Source organism: Dermacentor andersoni, chromosome 2 (assembly GCF_023375885.2).
Source record: "Dermacentor andersoni chromosome 2, qqDerAnde1_hic_scaffold, whole genome shotgun sequence".
Lineage (NCBI taxonomy): Eukaryota > Metazoa > Arthropoda > Arachnida > Ixodida > Ixodidae > Dermacentor > Dermacentor andersoni.
The window spans coordinates 224133144-224158768 of NC_092815.1; the positions used below are offsets into that span (position 1 = coordinate 224133144).

The following is a 25625-nucleotide window of genomic DNA, read 5'->3' on the forward strand; positions in this document are numbered from 1 at the left end:
TTGCATCGAATCAAGAAAAAGAAAAGCCAAGTATTGAATAGAATACCGGAAAATTTAACGCAAGCATTTATGCTTCCAAATTTTGTGCAAGAAAGTGCAGTGCTGCACATGCTCGGGAGGCCAGTCGCATTGGCAGCTGACAAGAGTCTTGCTGCCCGTGAGTGACTTGGGTGCCTGTGAATCGTGATGTATGGAGAACACCAAAGAGAACACCAAATTAGTATGCCAGCACTGATAACAACTCTGTTTGTTCAGACAAAGGTGTGACAAATATTTTTTTATCAATGCAATGCCTGTTTAATAAAATTAAGTGCTTTTCTTTCCCTCTGAAGCTGAAGAAATTGCAAAGTTGCCATAAATACCAATGGGGGTTTCAGTTTAATAGTGGGCTATACTCTGCTTAATGACAATCTTCTACTGCTTAGAAAGTTTTGCTTTTCAATTTTCTTCCAGCAAAGCGGGAGGGTATTTCCATCTTCCAGGTGGTTTCTGTGAGTTATCGTCGGCTCGTTAATGGCAACCTGCGCGACAGGCAAAAGCGGCAAATGTGCATTACGTCACGTGGCACCACCACTCCGTGCATTCGTCGGCACCGGCACCAGAAGAGCTCTCATGTCGGGAATCCCACGGCAAGTTCGCTCAACTCCTCCTTCTGTCCACCTTTTGTCTGCCGTCCATGCATCTGCAGCCGACTGTCGGCACACTGGTCGCCTGGCATTTTCGAGCTTGCCATGTAAACCCAAAGTTACTCTTGTGACGGGTCACTCGAAGCTACGGAAAGAAACCGTTGTGCACCTAAAGAAAGAGGGTTCACCATATGTTGTTCTGCAAAGATGACGGCCGTGAATTGAGCGGTCATCCTGTACACTTGCTTTCGTTGGCAAGGCGGTTTGTTGGCTATCCGAGGGTCTCGTGACCACTGTGACTAGATCTGCGTCGATTCGGTATGAAAGCAGCATAACTTTAGTCGCCGACACTTGACGATGCAGCCGCAATTAGACATAATGGACTAGGCAGCGGCAAGACCAATGGTGTGCCTGTGACGAAAATTTGCCACCGGCCAATGTTATAACAAGCCGCATGAAAAGCTTGTCACTATGTTCCTACAGTTGGCTTATCACCAATCGGTCGAGAGATCGCGCGTACGAGCTAGATTTACGGCCATTAAAGCAGCAGCGGATCCGCAATCGACCGGCCGGCAACTACTTCGAGGACGTATGCCAAGTTTGTCTCTGCGCTCGGAGTGGGTAGAGAGCTTCTTACTGGATAAATATGCATGCATGTATAAACACTGAACTCATATATACAATGCAACGTACTTCGGTGGCTAATTCACACGTGCTTCCATGCTTTCCACATTTGCTACTTTTGTTGTGCCTTCTGTTTGCATGGCATTAATCGTTTTGGTCGGTATTGTCGGCCTGGTCGAACCATAGAGAGAGAAATTATACAAGAGCGGACACTCCCATAGAGCCCAGTGGCTGAATTGACTGCAGCATACCAAGCCGTCAGCGTTTATTACTGAACCACACTTTCGGTTTCGGTTTTGGGCGTGCACATTTTGAACGCTAGCTGGTACGCGTGACGCCTGCTGCGCTGATCATTTTCTTTTTCTTCTTTTCTTTTTTTGCCTCTACAGCTCAACCGCACACAGTATTCGTGTGAAATCGTTTCATTATTAAAATTGATTGGGAATGATCTTTACAAGCCTCCATCGAATATGTGCCACATGCAATTTCATAATGACGCAAAATGCCTTGTGAAATGAGGAAATGTTTATTTTATTCTATATAAATGCTCGTTGCAGGCTTTTTGTGCAATTATCCAACATTGTGGAACCAGGTAAGCAGCAGTAGTTCCCGTACGAAGCTCCAACAGATGATTGTTTCGCTTTTGTTGCCTTTGCTCACACTACATTAGACTATTTATCCTAGTGCAAGGCTTGTCATCCAAGGAGTTCATAACTGGTTCAAACATGCAAAAAGTTGATGCTGCTAATTTCTACAGCATTCTAAATTCCGGACATCTTCACTTCGAAAATCAAAACTCAACAGTGACAGAGTGCAACTGTCACGTCTTTAGCAGGCGCCCTCGAGTGATGTCACGTTTACGCCTCACTGTCGCGAACTTGCCGAAACTACGACGGGGGCCCACATGCTCGCCTCGTTTCAGCACAGTGCACAGTCTGATCGCAGCTACTCAAAAGTGCGAATCGTCTTGCTCACGATTAATGCAGTGCAACCACTTTGATGCATCACTGACAGTGAAGGGGGGGGAAAAAGGATTCCTCTGCTCCTGCACCAGGCCACCACGAATGGGGGGCGAGCAGCCATGCAAGTGCACTCGAGCGGTGATGGACAGGGAAGCCTGGCCTAGTCTGGCTCGGCTAGCGAGCTCGGTGGCAATGCGATCGCTCGCTGCCGCCGAGTGAAAAGCGAGTGCAAGCCACACTGCCCTGTTGCCTAGTCAATTCGAACACGGGGTGAAAAGTTGTGGTACGAAAAAAGCCCAAATAATTCCGCTGCAAAGTTTGGCCCTTCGTTCGTGGGGCGGAATAGCAGCGGTTGAGCGCTGGCTGCTCCCTCTCTCAGACTTGACCCCGACAGCTGCTGTGCGCAGTGGACGCAAATGACGGTAGCGTCTCGTGTGTTGCTACCATTCTTATTTATTAAAATCTCCGCTGTAAAGAGAATAATCTGAAATAGCTAAATTTGATCAACGCTGTCCTGGGATACTCTCTACATCATGGATCGGCATGAAAGATGTGATTGCCAGACTGACCTGCAATACACGGCAGCACAAACAACAGCACATTTCCTGACCAGTGTTCCCATTGTTTGTAAATTTGCAGTAGGTCTATGCAGTGGCCCTCCATTAGTTTTTCTAGTTAGTTGGATCCCAACCTAAACCTACGATTCCAGCTGGTGCCAAGACTCTCATCATTTTTATTCTAAACTCACCAGGTAATTCGGTGTTGACTGGTCAGCACTCGTGTTCTTGACCCAAATGGCAGCCCTGGGAGCAAGTTTAGACCTTCTGTTGAAAACACTGAGACAAAGTTTCAGTTGGCAGCTCACAATGAAGGGTCGCAGTATTTTATGCACTTTTTCCCCAAATAAATGTGTCCCGCTTACACAACCAGAATAATTTTTGCCACATTTGCAGCAGCCGACCATCAGAGCCAGCATTGTCATTGCCATTGTCATCGCAAGAGGGCAACAGATAAAGTTTTTACAAAGCAGGTTGGCGACGACAAAATGATGGTTTAATTATGAAAGCTAATTCAAAAGAGAAGTTACTTTACATGCTAACCCAGCAGTAATGGAGCCATGTCACATGTTTTCAGTGTGTTGGACCACTGGATAATTCAATCAATTCTGTCAATCCCATCAAGGATGAATTATTTACGCAACTGTCCTCTGCTGGCAGCAATACCGGCCAGACGACATTTAGCTGAATGCTGCTGCAGGCATGTAGCAGACGACACGGCTCCACGCCCATTACTCACACGGCACAACTCGTGTGCGGAACAATAAGAGCGCCTGGAATGTGGTCAGCACAACCTGAGCAGATGCCCCCTATCTTGCATCTCAGCAGACAATCTGCAAAAGTCTGTAAGCAGGCTTTTGCTTACAGACGTGCTTTTGCCTGCTTTTGCTCCCATAGGGCTAAGTTTTCCTAACCAAGATGGCGGCATTCCTGCTAGTAGCGCTGTTAAAGCTGAGACACGCGTTTTTAAGCCTTGGGCAGTGCTGGGAACGAACAGTAGAAGCAGTGATGTGACTGACATGTATGTTGATAACTAATTACAATTCTAGCTCGAGGTCTGCCATCATGGTTGCGCCAAAGAAAATGTGGGAAGAAGTGCACTCCTGTGTTTTGCATATCATTTATTGGCATGTGCTTCACTGTTTTCATTTTCACACCAGTCATTTTATCTTCATCGAGGCAGATACAAGACTCTCGAGAATTTGTCTAGTTTTACGCTACGTAAATACCTTGGAAATTATCTACAGAGATTCCACAGCTACCTTAATTCCTCACGAAAAAAGTAGGAAGATACCTATAAAGAAAGGGGTCAGACAAGAAGACACAATCTCTCCAATGCTATTCACTGTGTGCTTGGAAGAAGTATTCAAGCTATTAAACTGGGAAGGCTTAGGAGTAAGGATCGACGACGAATATCTCGGCAACCTTCCGTTTGCTGATGACATTGTTCTATTCAGCAACACTGGGGACGAGTCACAACAAATGATTGAGGACCTTAACAGAAAGAGTGTAAGAGCAGGGTTGAAGTAGAGTTGCAGATGCAGAAGACAAAGATAATGATGAATAGCCGGGCAAGGGAACAAGAGTTCAAGATCTCCAGTCAGCCTCTAGAGTCTGTGAAGGAGTACGTTTACCTAGGTCAATTGCTCACAGGGGACTGGGATCATGAGAAGGAAATTTACAGAAGAATAAAAATGGGTTAGAGTGCATTCGACAGACATTGTCATATCCTGACTGGAAGCTTACCATTATCATTAAAAAGAAAGGTGTACAATTGGTGCATTTTACCGGTGCTGACATATGGGGCAGAGACTTGAAGACTGACAAAGAAGCTTGAGAACAAGTTAAGGACTGTGCAGAGTGATGGAACAAAGAATGCCAGGCATAACGTTAAGAGACAGAAAGAGAGCGGGTTCGGATCAGAGAGCAAATGGGTATAGCCGATATTCTAATTGACATTAAGAGAAAAAAAAAATGGAGCTGGGCAGGTCATGTAATGTGCAGGTTAGATAACCGTCGGATCCTTAGGGTTACAGAATGCTTGCCAAGAGAAGGGAAGCACAGTTGAGAACGGCAGAAGACTAAGTGGGGCAATGAAATTAGGAAATTCGTGGGTGCTAGTTGGAATCGGTTGATGCAAGACAGGGGTAATGGGAGATCGCAGGAAGAGGTCTTCGTCCTGCAGTGGACATGGAATGGGCTGATGAGGATAATGATGAAGATGATGAAAGGCATTCCTCAATTTTCTTGTGAGCAGGACCGCGCACACGACGGGCTCCCAATCTTGTTTGGTCAGTGGCTTGTAGCTTTTCCTTGTCCTTCAGAAGCATGCTCAATGTGCTGTGCTGGATGCCAAAGTCATCTGCTGCTATGGACTTGTTCTCGCCTGCCTCAAGACACTGGATCACTGTCAAGCTCATTGAAAAGTCCAAGTTGATTTCTTTCTTTACACTTGCAGCAGCCATCGCCTGCGGAAAATGACTCCAAAATCGGAAGGAAGGAACGTTGACGTTCGAGGTAGCACGCGGGCTAGGCAAGCAGCTCGACAGGCCTCAACTGACTGCATACACAGGGCGAGCAAGAAGCGCACAAGAAAACGAAAACTTACAATGACGTTCCATTTCGTGAACACGGGTGACACGCAAGCGTTGTCGCGACGCTTCACCTCGTTTCTTCTTCGCTCAACGCCACATAGACTTTCCTGCTTTGCCACATGCTCAGTGTGCACTCCTCCATAAGCGCCATTCTCTTCCCAACCTGCAGAAGAAGTGCACTTTGAGGTCTGTGGCATGGCAATATATCGAATGAACGGCCGTTCTGTATTCTTGTGCACTAGCCCTATACATTTGCATGGGATTTTCAAGGGGATTTTACAGCTGTTCAATGTATATAATAATTCGTTATGTGTAGGTTCGATATATCCACGTTCTACTGTATACTCAATTTGCAAAAAGGCCTCAACTTGTATGTGCGCGCACATTCTGCACTGCAGCACTTGTTCGATGATTTCAGATTCACTTCCTGGTGCTGGTGCTTCTTCTGCAGACTTGCGCATAGGTATACCATCCTGCAATTTTTTATTTTTTTTTTATGTGAGAAAGGCACTCCTCGGGTTCACAGGAGCCAGGATGAAGTGTCAAACGAGTCTTCAATCTTCATCACTACTACTACTATAATGAGTCATGGATGACAGTTAGTAATTATATGCATCAACCTTTGCCACCTTGAAAGCAGTGTTTGACGAGATTGAACTGTGCTATACATATACAGTAGAACCTCATTGATACGATCCCATTTAGTATGATTTCTCAGTGCCAATGTTTGCGATCGAAAATGAAAAAAATTACCCACTACAGTTGCGCTTTTATTTTTTTGTTACCGGTTGATACGTTCCTGTAAAGCACAATCTTTCAGCAACGACGTTCATTACATCCCTGGGCAGCAATTGTATGATACGTATTCCACCTGCTAGGACCCATGTAAACAAGAAAAGGTGCGAGGTATGCGCGATCGAGAACACAAGCCACCCACTACAGCAGCTTTTCTGCAGTACTTGCCTGCCCGTGTCACATGAAAACGGCAGCATGCACTCAGTTTCTCATTCATGTACCAGCAAATCTTTTTGTGAGTGATTGCATGCCACATTCACAGCTATCGCCACTAACCCAACTGTGATAAGCATCTCGACCTATCTGTTTCACAGTATGTGTGGCATCATGCTACTGGAAACTTGTTGCACATTTTCATTAGGCGGTAACCCAAACACGCCACCATTCCCTGCTGCCTCTTTGAGGGTACCGCTTGCAGAAATAGAAGCAGCCTGCAGCAGCCGAGAAAGCTGGTATCATCAACGCACGCACAGTGTTGGATGTCACGTGATTTGCTAAGTTTGGGAAATGCTGTGTAGTTGAATTATTGAAAGGAGGGATAGCTTGGAACATTCACTTTGGTACAAGCGTTCATGCCTCCTGCTCCCAGCACTTCTCATCATGCCAGGGTTGTGACGACAAGTGCTCACAGTCATGGAGTGAACACTCTTCACGTCTTAGGCGTTTACCCCACGCCTTTATTAGTAAGCAGATGTTTACTGCAATTTACAATACCCATAAAGCTACGAGCCTTACTTCGTTTAATAGTATAACACTTTGCTCTCTCTATCAATGCTTCGCCATTCAGGTTGTGGGGATGCGCGACTCTCACGCATCCCTTGATATGTTGTTTTCTCACATAGCTCCCGTCTCCTGTAATCCGGCTTTGCTGCGTGGCTTTACTGCTGCGATCGGTACGCTTGCAGGGTAGTACGAGAGATAACGCGAGTGTTGCTCTGCTAGCGCCACCTAACGGCAAGATTACTTGGGCGCAAAAGGGAGAAGGCTCGCCTTCTTTGGCTCAGGGTCTGCAAGCGGCGCGGACATTCTGCGTGTGCGCCAATCCATGCTTCTGCAAGACTGTCTCGCGAGGCTTACCCCGGAATGGACGAACACAATCGTTTGAACGCGCCACCGTTCGCGTGACCATACACGCGAACGACCAGGCGTTGGTGTCCTGCGTGGGGCGAACATATTCGCTCGCTATCTGGTCGCAGTGAGTGGGACTTCCTAGATTTGTCGCGCGCCCATCGGCATGTTTTGTGGATAGCAACTCGGCTAGCAGGCATTAGTCTCTGAAAGGTGCAATAAATGCCCTTGCGATTGTTTGCACTACTGTGTTGTCGTTTCTTTATCCCAAGAGCACGGCTGAGAACCCCACAAGGTAGAGCTGCAACATTTTTTAGTAGCTTCGGCATGTATGTTTTCCCAGATAGTGTGTTTCTCTCTTAATTTTTTTTCCTGGAACGTATGAGCCAGGTTCTACTCTAATGCCGCCTCAGCAATGGTGTCTTTTCCTGGCAACAGATGGCATGACTACCCTTTTTTATGGCGTTCTCAGTAGTTTTTCTTCCCTGTTGTTGATGGTCAACTTTGTTTTATTTTAAACAAGGCGCACGAACATTTTGAATGAGCATGAAATAAGCTTACAGAAAGCCTGTCTGTAATAGTTATTTCTGTGCCAAGTTACACGGGAGATGGGGCAGTGAGAGGTAGAATAATCCCTCATTAAACGAAATCTCTTTACTCAAAATATCGCTTTATTCCAAATTTCTTCCGGTCCCGACCCAAATGCATGCATTATATGCCACATTACTCGAAGCACATGAAGAGCTTGACCTGCTTAGAGCGAAGTGGCAAGCGGAAGCATCAGCAGCGGCAACCCTTTTGCGCATGCAGTGTCAAATTAATACTGCCGGTGAATTAGTCTCATGCAGGGACAGAACAGGCCACAAAAGTACCAAACCCATGACTGATGACCGCCTAGTAACGGGTACCAAGCGAGTGCAGAGTGCTCCCAGCCGTTTACTGCGGAGCGAACGGAAGCTGTCAAATTCCATGTTGCAGCACGCCCATACCATTAATCTCGGTCGCAGTCGCATCGCTGGTGCCCCCCGTGATAGAATCCACACGAAAATAAGGCGATGCCAGAAAACCCGCAGTCTCTTGACTACCGAAAAGTGGCCGAAATATCGCAGGCAGACTTGTGCCATAGCAATCCATGGGGTGCGCTCGATGAGCAAAGCCTTACCGCTCTTTCTGAAGCTGAAATGTGCCAAAAAGAATACAAGGAGTGTCCCTCGGATTATAAGTGCCATGTTCGATGCGAGGAGCTACGTTGACACACTGGGAAGACGACTTTGGGGAAGCCGTTCTAGAAATTTTCTTGCCGCTCACCATAATCGGCCTGCATCGCAATAAAACACTGTCTCTAGTTTTATTGCACTTTTAACGGTGCAAATCGACCATAACTTGCCGAAAACACGAAAAATCCAGGCGTTGCCAGCGGCGAGTCAGGCTGTCATCATGGCGGGTCAACGCAAACTGGTGTTTCCCTGGCGATTTTCTCAAGCCGGTCATGCTCATTTCGCACCATCCGACTTTACACAAACAGTCTAAATGCATGGTAGGGTCATTGAATTTTGTTCCTAGACATTTGTCAATGGCGTGGACGTGACAGTGCGCGAACACCAGCACTCGGACTGTAAAATTAGCACAGTGTCGTCGACACCGATTCGCCGAAAAACTCGTTTCGCAATCTTAACGGCTGCACACCTCGGGAAAAAATTTTCCAGGGATCATGCAAAGCCCCTACTGCAAAACCGTTCAGTTTTCACGATCGCGTTGCATACCCACAATAAGCGGCTAATCGTTTTTTGAGCACAACAAACACAACCTCACACTTGAGCCGCAGCATTCGCAGCGCTTTCTAGCACGATCCGCTCGTAGTCTTCCGTGACCTTCGCACCCCTCCCTATAAAAGCGGCCCACTGCCTTTTCCTTGTCATTCGCTCTCCAGTCTGAGAAGCCATTTGGACGCCAGTCACTCCTCTCACTCGCCTTCACGTCAAGTCCTCACCTCCTCACTGCCAGTTTCGACTCCACTGCTCCTCCAAAGCTGCCCTCTTCAGGCCTGCCCTCCCGAGCACAGTCTTCCACCAACGGGTGCCCCTCCACGGTTCCTGCTTCTTGGTCTCCAGAACTCTAATCACCTTTCTTCCACTACACGTGAAGCCGATGACAAGCCCGCGATTACAACCGTCGCCATCACCAGCGTGCACTGACGAGGAAAGCAAGATGCCCTGACAACATTTTGAAGCTTCCACCTTTTGTGTCGCCCGCTGTGTTCAGTCACTTTGGCACCGACGGCGCATGCATTTGAATCCGTGCTGCAAACCATGTGACTGTGTGTAATTAAGTGCTTCATTAGGCATGCCTCACTTGTGCTTTTTTGATCTACAGTGATAAATGGCTCCGTCGGTCTCTGGGCGAAAGTGTCCGACTTTGGAGCAGAAAGTTCTACTGATAAAAGAAGTGGAAAAGGGCAGCCAGCAGAAAACTTACATCGCAGAGGAATTCGCCATACCACCATCTAATTTATCAACTGTATTGAAAAACAAGGAAGTTGTGCTGGATGCCTTTGAAGAGAGCTTCTTGGCAAAGAGAAAGGGGAATTTTTGGAATACCCCGAAGTGGCAGGTGTAGTTCTACAGTGGCTGAAGAATGCCAGGAGTGCAAATCTCCCCATGCATAGACCTGCACTAACTGCAAAAGTGGACACTCTCGCCCTCCAAATGAGCCATAAAGATTCCAAGTGCAGCAATGGCTGGCTCGACCGTTTCAAGAAACGACATGGCGTGACCTCGAAGTCGATCGTTGGCGAAAGCGCAGTCGTGAACCAGGATACTGTAAACGTATGGTGCCAACATCGGCTCCAAGCTCTGCTTGAAAAGTATGAAGACAAAGACATCTACAACCTAGATGAGCATGTGTTGTTCTACAAGATGCTACCCAATCTCATGCTCACAGCCGCTGGCAGATCCTCATCCAAATAAAAACAGAGCAAGGAGCCTATCACGGTGCTGTTAAGTGCCCATGCAACGCGTGAGGACAAGCTTCCCTTGTTGATACTGGGGAAGGCGAAGAAGCCGCGGTGCTTCCGAAATGCAAATATTCCCAAGGAATGCATCTACAAAAGTAGCAAGTGAGCATGGATGACTGCTGCTATTTTTGAAGACAATGTGTGCCTTCTGGATAAACGGTTCGATGCAAAGAATCAGCAAGTGCATTTCGTAGTTGACAGTTGTCCGAGCCACGGGAAGATCGACAACCTCAAGACGATCGCTGTGGGATTTTTGTCTGCAAACGCAACCGCGGTGCTGCAACCGATTGATCAGGGCATCATTAAGACCACCTGGAAGCTGTAATGCAAGGCTCTTTTGCAGCGCATGCTCACAGCGTATGATGCCAGCAAAAGGTACAACATTGATTTGCTTGGTGCAGTCTGTTCGCTGAACTTTTTATGGAAAGAACTCGCACCTTCTAAGGCTGCCAACTGCTTTGCACACGCCAGCTTTTTCAGCGCCGTCGTCACTGACCCTGATGATGACCAGCCTGACGGCAACCAGACTTGCAGCAATCTATACGAGGCTGTTCATAAAATTGCTGGCCAGGTAGAAGGCGACTTCGAGACATTCGCGTTGGCGGACGCTACTGCTCCCATGGTCGTCCCAGTGACGGATGCAAAGATACTAATTGACACTGTCGATGGCCCCGACAAGGACGAAGAACTGGCGGACGAAAAGCCGCGTGAAGTGCCAACTATGGTGCAGATGCGGGAGTACCTACACCTGCTGCGAAATAAGGTTGAATGCATCGGCGGCAACCACTGCCTCGTGTAATGCTTGGTCAAATTAGAGCAGGGGTTGCTTGTGCCTGTTAAGAACGGGAAACAGCCAAAGCTTACTGCCTTTTTTGCACCTAAATAAAATTTTGCTTCACTGAATACATTGTATATTGACTTCCTTGCAGTTGTGGCACAATTAAAGCTTGACTGCTTTAGCTTTTCTCAAGTGGTCGCTTATATCAAATTACCAGTTACATTTAATATTTTAGCCGTCCCGCTGACTTAGTTATAACGAGGGATTACTGTAATTGTTTCCTGTGATTCAGCAATGTCTAATTGTTCTAGCTGTAGTGTTTTACTATATTCAAAATTGTATGCAAGTAGCCGCACAGGACAAATAGTAAGTGTTACAATTGAGTAAAGTGTGAAAACTGTGTATTATTTGTTTGAACCTTTTCACCATGTGCGACCAGCATGATGGAGCACACAAAAAGAAACCTTGTCTCGTTGCCATGTAGCCCATATGAGAGCCTTACTGCTTTGCTCGATCTGAAAGGCAGCAAATTCAAAGGCTACACTGGACAAGCCTCTCAAGTACAGAGGGAGCAGCATGAATGTTCTGTGCATAGCACAGTTTTATGAAGAGTGCCTAGACACAGGTGTTTTTCTTCTGTCCTGCAGCGCCCTTACGGAGCTGGCAGCCAATATGGCTACAGCCAGTGGTCGCCACCAGCCCAGTCCAACGAGACATCTAATGGCTACTTTTTGGAACGATCTCACAGTGCTCGACTGACATTGTCGCGTGCCATCCAGCTTTGCCCTGAAGAGGTGAGTACTTTGGCCCAGTGCACTTCGGCCTGGTGATTGGTTTTACTATTTGTGGCACTGCTGGGTACACTTTTAGAGCGGGAAAGCTGCAGGCACTGCGAGGACAACACAATCACCGACTTGCAGAAAAGCACAACTATCTGCGCATGCTCCACGAATATCCGAAGCCTTCCCGTAAGCAACTTGCTCTTTCAGGTGCCTTGCTCTTGGTTTCACTTGGGCAGAACAGGGTGCGCATGCTGTCAATAAAGACAGCCGAGGTAGTCGAGCTCCTTTTAGAACATTCACACACGAGGTTTAATGCAAAATGCCTCAAATATGTCACGAGTAGGCTTGCGCGAATATTCAATATCTTCAAATACAGTTGAACCTCTGGGTAATGACGTCGGTAAAATCGGCACTTAATTATATTGTAATTTGACCTTTTATGCATTTAAGTACAGTTACCGATAGATTTTCTTACATAGAAGGGGCCATGAAATCTTCCCCATTATTGGGTAGTCGGAAAAAATTCATTTCAATAAGGAAAAAATATTTCGTTGAACATGATAGTCACCAATCAAAGTTACGATATCATGCGGTGTCAACAATATCTTCAACATCGGCAGTACAAAGCGCAGCCTGCGGTGCTTTCGCGTCCACTGCACCCCCGCGGCTGATAGTGTCGCCTGCAGTAAGTTGACGCTGTCATTAAAAGCGCTGGCAGCGAGGAGCTTCGTGTGCCTCTTGCTTCAACGGGTCTCAGAAACTCAAGGTTACATAACCTCCAGTACTAAACGTGCAGAGAAGACAGTGCACATGATGCCCTGCCATCTCCACATGCCCACTCTTTGCACACGCGGCTGATTACCTATTTGCGCATGCCGGTGGGCTGCACTCAGTCGCACTGATGGCCATGCACCACATCTGTGCTGAAAAAGGCGACGCATGCCAACCTTTCCCTCGCTCCTTCCGCGGCCTCATGCATGCTTGATAGCGTTACAGCAAGCTTGCTCCCCTCCCCCATTTCCCCTTGCTTGTGCAGGAAGGCGGTGCTTGACCACCCTTCTCGGCTCACCCTCGCCAGCTTTCCCTTGCACCCAAGGCATGCAGGGAATGCCTCCTATAGGGTTCAGCGCGCCGGGTGCAATAGGATCTTATCGGACTTGGACTTTATATGGAATATGACATTGCTCTGCTTCAGTGGTCACTCTTGATCGCGCTACACGTTATTTTAGAGGTGCGTGTCAAGCAACTGCAAGTAATTCAACCATTTGACCGTAAGCGTCAGCACCAGTTTTCATTTACCATACTTGTCCGAATCTAGGCTAACCCCCAAAAGTCCGAAGCCAGAAAAAAAAAAAAAACGATTACCTCGAATGTAGGCCAAACAAAAGAGCGAGGACAGCATTCACAAAATGAAAACAGTATTTATTGAATATGAGCGTGCCAAGCCCATTCTACGTTGCAATCTTCCTTATCGCTTTCCTTTCCTCATTGCGGCCGGCGCATCCAAAAAGTCTCCCATTTCCCCCTCCAACAATGGAAATTTTTCTCATCGATACCGAAGTCCTACCCAGCTTGAAAACTGTTTGTTTGAAAGCAGCAGCATAGTGGCATTGCCTGTTTGATGCCATTACAATAACGCCATGCCGCATGCCGATACGACACAGGTCAATATGGTGATGTCGTTCGTGTACTTCAGTTGGCTACTGGCACAGCTAGTAGTGGCTGTGATACTGACTTTTCTAGATGGTGCTAGCTATGCACCATATTTATCAATTTCAATTCAAAAGTGGCACGTTTTTTGAAATCCTCGAATCTAAGCCAACCCTAGAGCTCTATTTGGTATATGATTACTTCAAAAAAAACTGTCGGCCTAGATTCAGATAAATACGATATTGCCTTGTTATTCCTCTGCAGCAGCAGCGAAATTTTGTTATATTGAAATAGTGTATAAACACACTTCGTTACATTATACATGGTATATTATACATGGCATTCTATCCACAAGAAGTTATAAAAATTTAAATGCTTCATTGTATTGAAGTCTATCTGTATTCGATCAAACATTATGCTATTCACTACTCATTTTGACTCAAATTTTAGTGTGCAAAGGTTTCAAGGTATTCAAAACAAACGAATATACATATTTTTCAATGTATAAGCTGCACTTACAGTTGTAACACCCTGGAAAAAAGATTCAATATTCGTGGATATAACCCACAGAAATAACTGCATACAATGCTCAAATCATCGCAAAAACACTCTCCATTTGTGCTTGCACGAATCGTCTACATATTCCACCGGTAGCCCTCCCTTTTTAGTGACGCTTATGGCAAGGAACCTTGCCCTAAAGGTAATTTCACAGCAGCGCAGGCCACGCTGTTGTATGGCCGCTGTCAATAGATTTGTTTGAACGCAGCAACAAACCGTAATTTTGGTAGCCGACACACGGCGAAGCAGCGCTAGTTAGGCCTACAGCGATTGCCGGCGAAACGTCACGGGAAGTTTGCCGCTTCTCAGTGATTAGTAAAACTTCATTTGGGCCAACAACAAAAAAGGTGCCTTTCGATTCTTCGTGTCTGCACTCGTGGACACGCAACAAGTCCCGAGCAACAACCATACTAGCCACGTTTACACTGATACATTAGAAGTGGTGGGGATGCATGACTCTCACGCGTCCCCTGATTTGTCGTTTTCTTGCATAGCTCCCGTCTCCTGTAATCCGGCTTCGCCTCGTGGCTTTACTGAACAGTCGATATGCTTGCACGGTAGTAGGAGATGGCGCAAGTGTTGCTCTGCTAACGCCGCCTAACGGCAGGGTACTTAGGCACAAAAAGGAGAAGGCTCTTCCTCTTTGGCTCAGGGTCGGCAAGCGGCGCAGACGTTCCGCGCGTGCGCCGATCCATGCTTGTGCAAGACCATCTCGCGAGGCCTCGTTCGAACGCACCACCGTTCGCATGACCGCGTATGCATGAACGACCAGGCATTGGTGTCCAGCATGGGGCAAACATATTCGCTCGTTATCCGGTCGCGGTGAGTCGGACTTCCACGATTCGTCGCGCGCCCATCGACATGTTTTGTGGATAGCAACTCGGCTAGCAGTCACTAGTCTATGAAAGGTGCAATAAATGCCCTTGTGATTGTTTGCACTACTGTGTTGTCATTCCTTTGCCCCAAGAGAACGGGTGAGAACACCACATCTGGCTACCCAATTGGACCTCTTGGGGCATTGAAGAATATTTGTGACAGTTTTACTTTGTTTGAGACCTTTGTTTGAATGGAAGCATGGGGCTAGCGTGAATTTTGATCCCTAGCGTCGGCGGCGTGCTTTCTTGAGCAAGGCGACGGTGGCTGTAGTGTGTTTGAACTTTTCAACATGCTAAGCCCTTTCGTAAATGATTTTTTTTTGAATGACATTCGTCATTACGAGAGCCATGTGGTCTATATCCTAGGAGAGCGAGGCTAGCACCCGCAGAGCATTGGTGAGCCTGAAGCGAGTGAGTATGGAAGCCTCGTGCGTAGTCCGAATTTCTTATGTAAATAGCTTCTTCTATCTCTTTGACTCAGATGAAGTCGCGGCTCTGGGAGCCGGGTGGCCGCGGGCCACGGGTGCCACTACGGGCTGACTGGTATTGCGGCCTGGCACCGGGCGCTCTGACCCCGTCTGGGACGGTGGGCGCCGTCAACTCGGATGCTGTGTGCACCGAGCGGAGTAGGTCCACCTCACAGAGCTGACGTATCCTCACGGCTACCTATTTTGCGCTCATTTTGGGTGTTGTTTTTGGATGCCGGTTGTTGTCAGGGTAGCGATGCTTTAGGCCTAATGCTTTACGAAGCTGCCTGTCGCACGTGGAGGGACACAACCTGGTGGACCGTGGCGTTGAGGTGTTGCACTTTGCTTCCCTCATTTTAGTTAGCCTCGCACGAATTGAAATTACTCGTTCGACTCAAGGAAGCGAGCTTTGTTCACGTGAACTCAGCATCCGAATAGCCGCCCAATCTTTTGCTAGCCGAGTTGAACATCATACCCCGTGGGCGATGCGCATGCAGAATTCCTCTCCCTTGCACTACTTTAGTGTTTGCTGAGTGCGTTGAGTGTACGCAGCGTGAGTAGAGTCGCCCCTGATTTGCTGTCACCTGCACGTCATCTGCGCTGCTGCCCTGGACTGCGATCAAGCCACCCCGGGCAACAGACGGACGGACGGACGGATCTCAAGCCTTTGAATCGGGAAGCGGCGGCGCGTGCCACCTAGCCTTGAATGGGTGAAGTTGTTTAAAAGAAAGTATGATGTGTTCAGCCAGTTTATCGCCGCGACTTCGGCGGCTGCCTGTATCTGGCTCGCAACCCTCGGCGGCAGAGAAAAGAGCCGGCAGTCACCAACAGCTACTGCGGCTCTCGCCAGCAGGGCGCATCGGCCCGAGCGACGCTTGTTTGTACCAACTACTGCACCGCCGTTTCCGAAATCCTGGCCTGGAATCAAGCCGTCGAGTCTGCAAAGCTGCTGCTGTGACCAGCCGACGCTAGCGATGTACCCAAGGGCATTGCCAGGTCGCATGTTAAGGACAGCATGCGGATATTTCCTCAGCGCGGCCACTGTTGCACGTACTACCTTGTTTGCGAAGCACGCGCTGATGTTAGACTTTGTGACATGTTTTGCCGGAATATGTAGTGATCTAAGGTTTGGGGGATGCGGGGATGCGCGACTCTCACGCGTCCCTTGATATGTTGTTTTCTCACATAGCTCCCGTCTCCTGTAATCCGGCTTTGCCATGTGGCTTTACTGCAGTGGTCAGTATGCTTGCAGGGTAGTACGAGAGATGGCCCGAGTGTTGCTCTGCTAACGCCACCTAGTGGCGGGGTTACTTAAGCGCAAAAAGGAGAAGATGCTTCCTCTTTGGCTCGGAGTCGGCGTGCGGCACGGACGTTCTGCACGTGCGCTGATCCATGCTTCTGCGAGACCGTCTCGCGAAGCCTATGCCGGAATGGATGAACACGATTGTTTGAACGCGCCGCCGTTCACGTAACCATACGCACGAACGACGAGGCGTTGGTGTCCAGCATGGGGCAAACATATTCGCTCTATATCTGGTCGCGGTGAGTCGGACTTCCGCAATTTGCCGCGCGCCCATCGGCATGTTTTGTGGATAGCAACTCGGCTAGCAGGCATTGATCTATGAAAGGTGCAATAAATGCCCTTGTGATTGTTTGCACTACTGTGTTGTCGTTCCTTTGCCCCAAGAGAATGGGTGAGAACTCCACAAAGTATACCCAATTCATATGCCAACGTTTGTAACACAGCTAAGATATTCACCACCCTTAGCGAAAATATGCCCTATTATGATAGTTATTATGATTGTAGTGAAGACAAATTCCGCAGTTTCTACAGCATAGCCGCCATGTGTTTCTATGTCACTGGCAGCTAAGCATGCCCATCTCTGGTTCTGTCCCCTCAAAATAGACATGGCTATGTTATTGTCGCAGACTTGCCGATATTAACGATATTATTCCTTACTGATACGGAAGAAACTGTTTCAATGCGCGTAATGTACGCAAGAAAAGAAAAAATGTCGCAGCAGAAACTTTTGTTGGGCTAGTTGGTGCACGTTACTGAAGTACTAAAGCGCCTTACAGACGACACAAGACGACACAAGTCACCAAACAGACGACTCTTGTGTCGTCTGTTTGGCGCTTTAGTACTTCAGAAAAAATATCGCATTCGGTGCGTTCGGCTTGCTCCGCCGGCCACCATTTTTGTTTTGGTGACCCGCACTGTTACAGTAGCAGCTGCCTGTTTGTTGACCTGTTCTCATCCCGCAGCAAATGCGGGATGAAAAAAAAATTCTTTTTGTGGGAAATTTAACCCGCGTGATAATCACACCCCTCAATTTGCGGCAATTTCTTTTGCAAAAAAGTGCGATCCTTATGCGAGTAGATATGGTATCTATCTGCCCCTCAAAGAAAAGCTGAATGTACTCGCAGTTGTCAACCACAACCCAAAGAGAAAGAGCATAGACATTGCCAGCAAACTCGGACTGCCAGCACCATCTGTCAACGTGCACGTCCCTGTTGCAGGTGGTGCAAAGTGAGTGTCATGTTTCACTTATAGGGGTATTACTCAAGTTTGCACGTGCGCACCTGACCTTCTCTGGATCGTACCGCGCCGGTGGAGCGGCAGTCGCTCGCTCGCACTTTCGCAGCCCTAACCCTAACCCTCTAACCCGCCGTTCGCAGTGAGTTGCAACCACGGCGGGTTGGGGGAGGGGCAAGGTGAGTCTTGGACTTTAGGTGTGTATTCACCTTATAGTTACAATACCAACAAAGGGCAGCAAACACAAATACAATACAAAACCACAGCGGCGGAGCGTTCCGCATGTCTGAGGCGAAAGACAGCACAAGGACATCACCTTATTCGATAACAGAGGAGAGTCGGCCTTTGTCAGGCTTGGCGTTCAGTGCCTCGCCCCGGTTGACCATTGTTCCTCCCTATTGACTGCTCCCTTGCAGGCACACTACCAATGCACCACAAGCCTATCAGCACTGCTCACGTGTGCCGTGCCACTGGCTAGTCGGAAAGTCTCATTACTCTCTCTCAGTCGGCTGCCGTTCCGACGGAGATGTTCACACACCTCGTCGCCAAAGAGTGAAGTACTCGCTCCTGTGTCTAACAGCGCAAAAAACCTGCGCCGTGTGACTGTAACCTCTGTGAACGGTACTGGCGTGTCGTTGGGTGGTCGGAAACGACAAGCCAGCGGGGCAAGGAGTTCATGTGTCTCACTTCAAGCCGCTGTAACTGCCACCGGCCATGCAGCGTTGCTCACTGGTGGTCCCACTCGTTTCCCAAAAGTGCGTGCTCTCAGTTTGTAGGCTGTTTGCAATCCCGGGCGTAGTGCCCCAGCTGGTTGCACTGATAACAGAGGAGAGTCAGCCTTTGTCAGGCATGGATGTACAGTGCCTCGCCCTGGTTGGCCATTATTCCTTCCTATCGACTGCTCCCTTGCAGGCACACTCTGCTCTGGCATCCTTGAGTCGGCATGCCGAACACGATTCTGCATACCTCGGCCATCGGCAGCACGTGCTGCACGCATGGCATAAGTGTACGGGTCGAGAGCCCAGTCAGATAATTTTCAACCGCTTCTCAGAGGCCCGTCATTGAAAGCAACCGCACCATCCCCCGGGAATGGGTACGGCAAGTGTCTCCTTTCCACACGCATCACGGCTCAAGTACCTGTGATGATGGGGTTGGAGGTCGGTATGAACGCGAGGCAAGAGTATGGCTTTGCCTCGTATGCACTTTGCCTCCGAGGCCAGCTCATCCAAATCCCTGAACTTGCTGCCTCTCAAGTACGCTGCGAAGGTGGGATGAGCTTGTCGCGTGACTCTCTCCACCTTATCACAATTTGGAGCAGAGGGGTTAGCGGTACGATAAAGTTCGTCCATCACCCTTAAGTACTCGAGGAAGAATTAGTCTGGAGGCTGAGTGCATAGCTCCAACTCTTGCCGCAGACAAAGCTGGTAATCTGCAGGCAGGAATTCCTCTCATAAGGTCGCTCGGAACTCAGCCAGCATGCGAGACCGGTAGCCAGTAAGCCGGAACCAGCGGGCAGCGTGATCAGTCAACAACACTGGTACAACGTGTTCCAGCATCTCTCCATCGAACAGCCCCGTTGCTTGCTGGTAAGTCTGCATGCGATTGAGGTATTCGTTGACACTGACTGAATCATGGTACCTGCTGTAGGTGGGTAAGTCCACCCTCACTCTCCGTCTAGCAGCTGTGGTAGATGTCAACAGAGTATTCTGCAGGACACCTGTCAAGCTTTCAATCAGGCGCATTGCATCGCGCATCAGCACCTGCTGAGACTCATCCTGGCCAGTAATGTTTGGCACAAGAGCTGGATGTGTTGAGCAAGTGTGCCGCAGTGGCTCCATGCTCTCCACAAACTCTGGCGTAATGTGCCTCGCGTCCTGTCGGAGAGGGTGCCTAATGTGTAGTGCTACCCTCTTCGAAGCTGATGATGTTCCCGGGGCTAACGTTCACCGCAGGTTTGATTGTGCGGTAGCAGTTACCACTGCTTCGAATTGTTGCCTGTTGGTAGCCACCTTTGATTGCGTATACAATGGCTGTAAGTCAGCCCCATATGCTGCTATGGTTCGTTAGTGTGGTGGCAGTCACTCACACACAAACAGACTCAACCTGTCACACCTATGGCCCCATGTTGGGCGTCAAATATAGGGGTATTACTCAAGTTCGCTCCGGCAGAGCGGCAGTCGCTCGCTAGCACTTTTGCAGCAGCCCTAACAGTCAGAGCTGTGACCCCTAACCCACGGTTCACAGTGAGTTGCGACCACTGGAGGTTCAGGCCAGGGAGGGGCAGAGTGAGTTTTGGACTTAAGGTGTTTATTCACCTTATAGCCACAATACCACAAAGAGCAACAACAGCAAACACAAATACAAAACAAAACCACAGCGGCAGAGCATTCCGCACGTCTGAGGTGATAAACCGCACAATGTGGGAACCACACAAGAGGCTGATAAGGGTTCAGCTCACCTAGCATGGATCTGCGCTCGGGCCCTGGGGCGGTCAGTCGCCCACGAAGGCTGAGCGCTGCAGGGCGATGGCGTGCGGCACTCTCAGTGGCTGAATTGAGATGTGGCCAGTCGCAAGCTCCTCAGCCGAAAGACAAAGACGCATCGCAGGAACAGCGCTTGTCGCCGAGCGCTGAAGAGGGAGTCTCCTCGGTTCCAAGAAAGGGAAAAGGAGGGAACGGGAAAGGGGAAAGGAGGCCTTGGCTGCGGCGAAATGTGCCCTCTCCACACTACCCTCCGTGAGTGAGCACGTGATCATCGCATGATAACCGTGCGGCCGCTTTGGAGATATCAGCATCGCACGTGCAATCCCACACACTCTGGTAGCATCATAGGCATCATATTCTGGCTTCGCCAACCAGCTCGATTTGATTTCGGCTTTATATTCCCCTCTTAAAACATTACAGGATAGGAAAGTAACAATGTTCATCTCGGGTCGCTCAGGCGCCACCTTCACGGCACGCCTCGGTATCTCATGCCACACTGACTGGGCGCATCAAAACTTCCCACCAAAATGCCCCGCTCAAAGAACCCTGGAGCACAAACATAGGCTTGCCGAGCCACAAGAAATGTGCATCTCAAGCTGCTTGGGCCCAACCAACTCGGCGAATACTGCAACGATTCGATCTATGCAATGCTTCGCATTATCTGTTTAAGGCTAGTAGCGCCGCTCAGGACGAGCAAAAAAGGACAGAGGTAGGGGTAATCAAAGAGAGCAGCGCTCCCTTTGATTACCCCTACCTCTGTCCTTTTTTGCTCGTCCTGAGCGGCGCTACTAGCCTTAAACAGTTATGACATACCAACTCGCCCAAACTGCCACGCTTTTGACCTTCGCATTATGTAATTGTCAGCTACAGTTGAGTCTGCCAATTATTTTTGTGACTTCAGATCATACATCTTCCCAGTTATGACAAATCAGTTCTACGGAAGCCCGCAAGGTGGAGGAAAGTACTGAAAAGGAAGAATTGGCACTCACGCGAATTGCACCATGAAGCTTAAAAGCAAACACATACGGATTTCTCGGGAAGAAAACTTCGCAGTTGAAAGAAAATTCATCCTGACCTGGGACTCGAATCCCAGACCAGCACCTTTCTGGGGCGGTCGCTCTACCGTCCGAGTTTACCAGGAGGCTAGCGATCGCAGAGTGAGGCCAAATTAATCGACAACTGCAAGGTTTTCTTTCTTGAGAAAAACGTACGGGTTTCCTTTGTAGCTTCGTGCTACAATTCGGGTGGATGCCAATTTTGCCTCGTCATTTTCCCGGTTAGTACTCCGCATTTTCCCCCCAAACGTATGAACAAGGTTTGGTTCAATTTATTAGTTCGTTGTAATGAGGTTTGACTGCAGTGCTGTAATAGTAGGTCTCAAATTTTATTGCTTAAGTACTTTGTAAAAGTACCACTGGTATAAGGTCGACAGGTTTAATTTAATTATTGTGCTTCTTGCTCTTGCTCGGCATAGAGACAGTGTTATTCGTGCAGTGGGTGATAAGTGAACAAAGAATGGCAGCAGGGGCTGCAGTCTTTGTTTTTGCACTACTTTACTCATCTTCGATAGCAACTTGCATTGTACGCAAAGGTAGGCCAGAATATGAACCTTTCTGTGGCAGCCTCCGAGCCTTATGAGGTAGGTCATCCTGGATGAAGCTTGAGTGTATGTTATTCTTTGCTTCTTCCTGTTCTCACTTGTATGTGCCCCGAGCCCACACTTCTGTGCCAAATCTGGATAGAATTCAGAGGTTTAGGTGCACATTGGCTGCTTCTACTGAGGGCGTTACAGGAAGCATTCGATGTGTGCTGCATGTGATGCAATAAAAGGCCACATTGTGCAGCTCAGCTCGTGCATGCTCTTCACAGATGCGTGCATTTGCTGTCATGAATGATTGCACATAATGAAATGCTAGCAGCAGCTTAAGTGTGGGCTTAAAATAATGTTAATAATAGTATTATGATTGCCAGCATGCAAATCACCAACAGCCTCGTGTGCTTCTTTCCCCTTGGGCTATTACACAAAAAGCCTTCCATAAAGCAAAAACACATTTTTGCGTTAAGACTTCGTGTCATAACATCACATCAAAGGCATTGGAATACGACTTGACACACAGTGTAAACACTATGTTTTTCATAGGGCGCTTGGAGAAATACGTGTTCTGAATGTGTAAGCGACAAGGAAACTGCACAAGGGGGATTTTACGTGTATGCAAGGTCGGCAATGGAGACAGCTAGCATGCCCAAGTACAAGTATTCCACTTAGGTTCCAGCAGAGCAGAAGTGCAAGAAGCCATGAGGAAATGAAGTTGCGATGCTGAAGCGCAGCTTCTGGAAATGCACTTACTTGAAAAACACAAGCTGCTCTTAATTTTGGCAATTGCCACTGCATCTTGTTGACACCCTACTGCTAAGTGTTTATTCTCATAAATTTGTGTGCACAGGAGCCCGAAGAGGCTGAATTGCCAGAAGAGGCACCAGCCTTTGCGCCGCCCAGTGCTACCCTGCGCTACCAAGCCGAGGAGCAGCCGCCGCCAAGCAAGGAGGAGCAGCCCCACAGGACCGATGATGCCTGACTGTTCTGGTGTACAAACTATTGTGCTGTGAAAGTTTAGCCTCATGTGATAGAGCGATAAAGGCTCGTGCCACGCTTGGCTTGCCTTCTATTCGCCTGTTTTTCGTCTTGTTTCTAAATAAAATGACACAAATTGTTATTAATTTCCTTGCGTCTACAGCCAGTGATGGAAAGGTGAGTGTCCCCAACTGTGTTCACATGACAATTTCGAAGCCTAGTCATGGAATGTGTCAATGAGGACTCGTGCTCACTCGATGCAGAGGACTCGCATGCTTTGCCTTCATCATGAGAATAGCGGTAAGATGTAGCTTAGCAAAGTTGTAGCATAGCACAGGATAACTCGGGCACTGCCTAATGAAAAGTAGGTTGAGGCTAGCGAACTGGATTGGTGAACTTTTGCTACAGGCCCTGGGAATAGCACTGTTATTTCGTCACAAATGGATGTTATCATTTTTTCAACACACACAGCATGTGTGCTCTGGTTATGCTTAGGGTCCATCGCTTTCGGGTTTTATATATATATTTTTTTTCTAATTTGGGGGAGGGGATAGAAATCAGCCATTATTTTTGGAAAGGTAAATCTGGTAGATATATCTGGGGGTTTTGTTGTCTGGCAGCGCAAACTTAGGAATTTTCCTGGTAACTTTTACAAGCACTTAACATGGCAAGGGTCTCGTTTTGGGCACAAATGTTCTATTAAGCCTTTAACTCCAAAATAATTCTGGGGAAAATGTAAGAAATTTTCCAAATTTTTCAAGTAGTCATAATTTTTTTGTCATTTTGATTCTGAATATGTATTGTATGTGGTGTCTGGCTAAAAGTAACACAAAATTTAAAAAAAAAAGCTGCTCTTGAGGGCAACCTTCTCTCAATCCAGACCATAACTCATCTTTGGCTGTGGGAGCAGCACAACTTCGGGTTGAACGGGTGTGGCTTGTCATTAGTGGTATTGGTACAAGCTCCCATGACATGTACAACTCGCGATTGGGGGTTAAAGGGTTAAACAAGTGAAACCACTTGCAGCAACATGTACTGGCAAAGAGAGCTACTCGTGTGACGAACTCGCCTCTACAAATCTTCGTTTCGGGCATTATTATTACGTTTAGAAGAAGGCAGATTAACAAAAAGAACAAATAAAGAAGGGTTCGGTGATCCCTTAATTTATTTGCTCACTGTTTTTTTAACGAAGGGAATAAAGTGCTGCGCTTCAGGTATGGGTAAAATTCCTGAATCGACCAAAAAGTAGCCAGACACTCTTGCTCTGTGATGGTGTAGTACCGCTGAGCTGGAGAAAGTGTTCACCTGGTATACGCCATGACTTGCTCTTTAGAGGTTGCATTAGGATGCAGAAGTACAGTTCCAGTATCTTGTATGTTTGCGTCTGTCAAAGATTGGTGGTTATGTATTCCCACTCTCCGAACCGGAGGGGATGGGGTGACAACAAACCCACCCCACTGCTGACCGGCGATAAGGTCCACGCCTGATCGCCCGTGGACCAGAGGCATGAGACGGGTGGTGACGTAAAAACACACACTCAATTTAATAAAAGAAAATCAGGCCGGCGACATGATGGAAAAAAATACGGAAACCGAAAGCAGATGTTGCAAAGCCTCGCGGAAGGCGTGCGGGGCAACACGCAACACCAACTCTGACACGACGCACAACACAAAGCCCACCATGTGGGAATTTCTAACACTCGCGAAATAACAATCAAATATGTGACACAAATGAAAAATACATGCGACAATAAACGTGGCAAACACTACTCTAAGAGAGCATACAAGAATAACTAATTAAAGATATAAGGCGATTTAAAAAAGGGTCCGGCGGAAAGTTCCGAGATCAGGTTGGAACATGAGGCTTATCTGTGGCGTCGCCGAGATACCGATCTAAAGAGCGTCAGGCTGCTGGTACCTCGCTGCCGAAGATCTTGACGGACTTGCACCGTCTGTCGCTCTACCGGCAAAGACTTTGGCCTAGGCGTTTCAGCATGCCGACCACATCTTCAGCTGTCTCTCGGTGCATGACCACGCTGCTCCGTCTTCCAAACCACTCTGCCCACGCTCGCCGAGGCAAGCTTGTCCCTCATCCCGCTCTGATGACCCACGTGACCAACTGGTCTGGCAAGCTCGGGAACAATGGGGAGTCCTCCTCCTGATCACCGTGCGAGCAGCACTGCGGCGGCTATCTCCAGGTGTGGCGCAGGCACGCACTTTGTGACAGCGTCCGTATGAAGTATTGTGGGGGCTCTGTCAATGAAGTGGCAAGGCACTGGTCCGGAAGTAAAGTGCTGCTTGAGAGCTTGAAAAGCCGACTTGCAGTCATCAGTCCACGTGAGAAACACCGGTCCCCCATAGCTTGTATAGAGGAGCCACTATTGCAGCGAAGTTGCGGATAAATCGATAAGGATAGGATGCCAAGCCAAGAAAACTATGTAAATCTTTCTGCTGCTGTGGGCAAGGAAACTGGAGAACAGCAGTAATATTTTCGTGGTCTGGCTGGATGCCACCCTTTGAGACAACGTGGCCCAATACTTTGATACTCTTGCTTGCAATATTTAGATATGCCAGTTTTTGCTTAAATGTCAAGCGAGAACGAGGCATATACCATATTCATCTATTAATAGTATTGTGAGCATATATATATATATATATATATATATATATATATATATATATATAT

At 48.0% G+C, this 25625-nt stretch overlaps 1 protein-coding gene across 8 annotated transcripts in view; it reads left to right on the plus strand.

Moving 5' to 3' along the window:
- faf (ubiquitin carboxyl-terminal hydrolase-like faf) overlaps positions 1 to 23082 on the plus strand; it is a 607534-nt gene extending 584452 nt beyond the window's left edge. For 7 of the 8 annotated variants that reach the window (XM_072286626.1, XM_072286628.1, XM_055075756.2 and 4 more), the window contains 2 exons: positions 11665 to 11811; positions 22813 to 23082. In XM_072286626.1, the coding sequence (XP_072142727.1) occupies positions 11665 to 11811; positions 22813 to 22944 (279 nt within the window). In that variant the 3' untranslated portion in view covers positions 22945 to 23082. The remainder of the gene's footprint in view (positions 1 to 11664; positions 11812 to 22812) is intronic. The other variant, XM_072286629.1, reaches the window with a different exon arrangement.
- The last annotated feature ends 2543 nt before the right edge of the window (positions 23083 to 25625 follow it).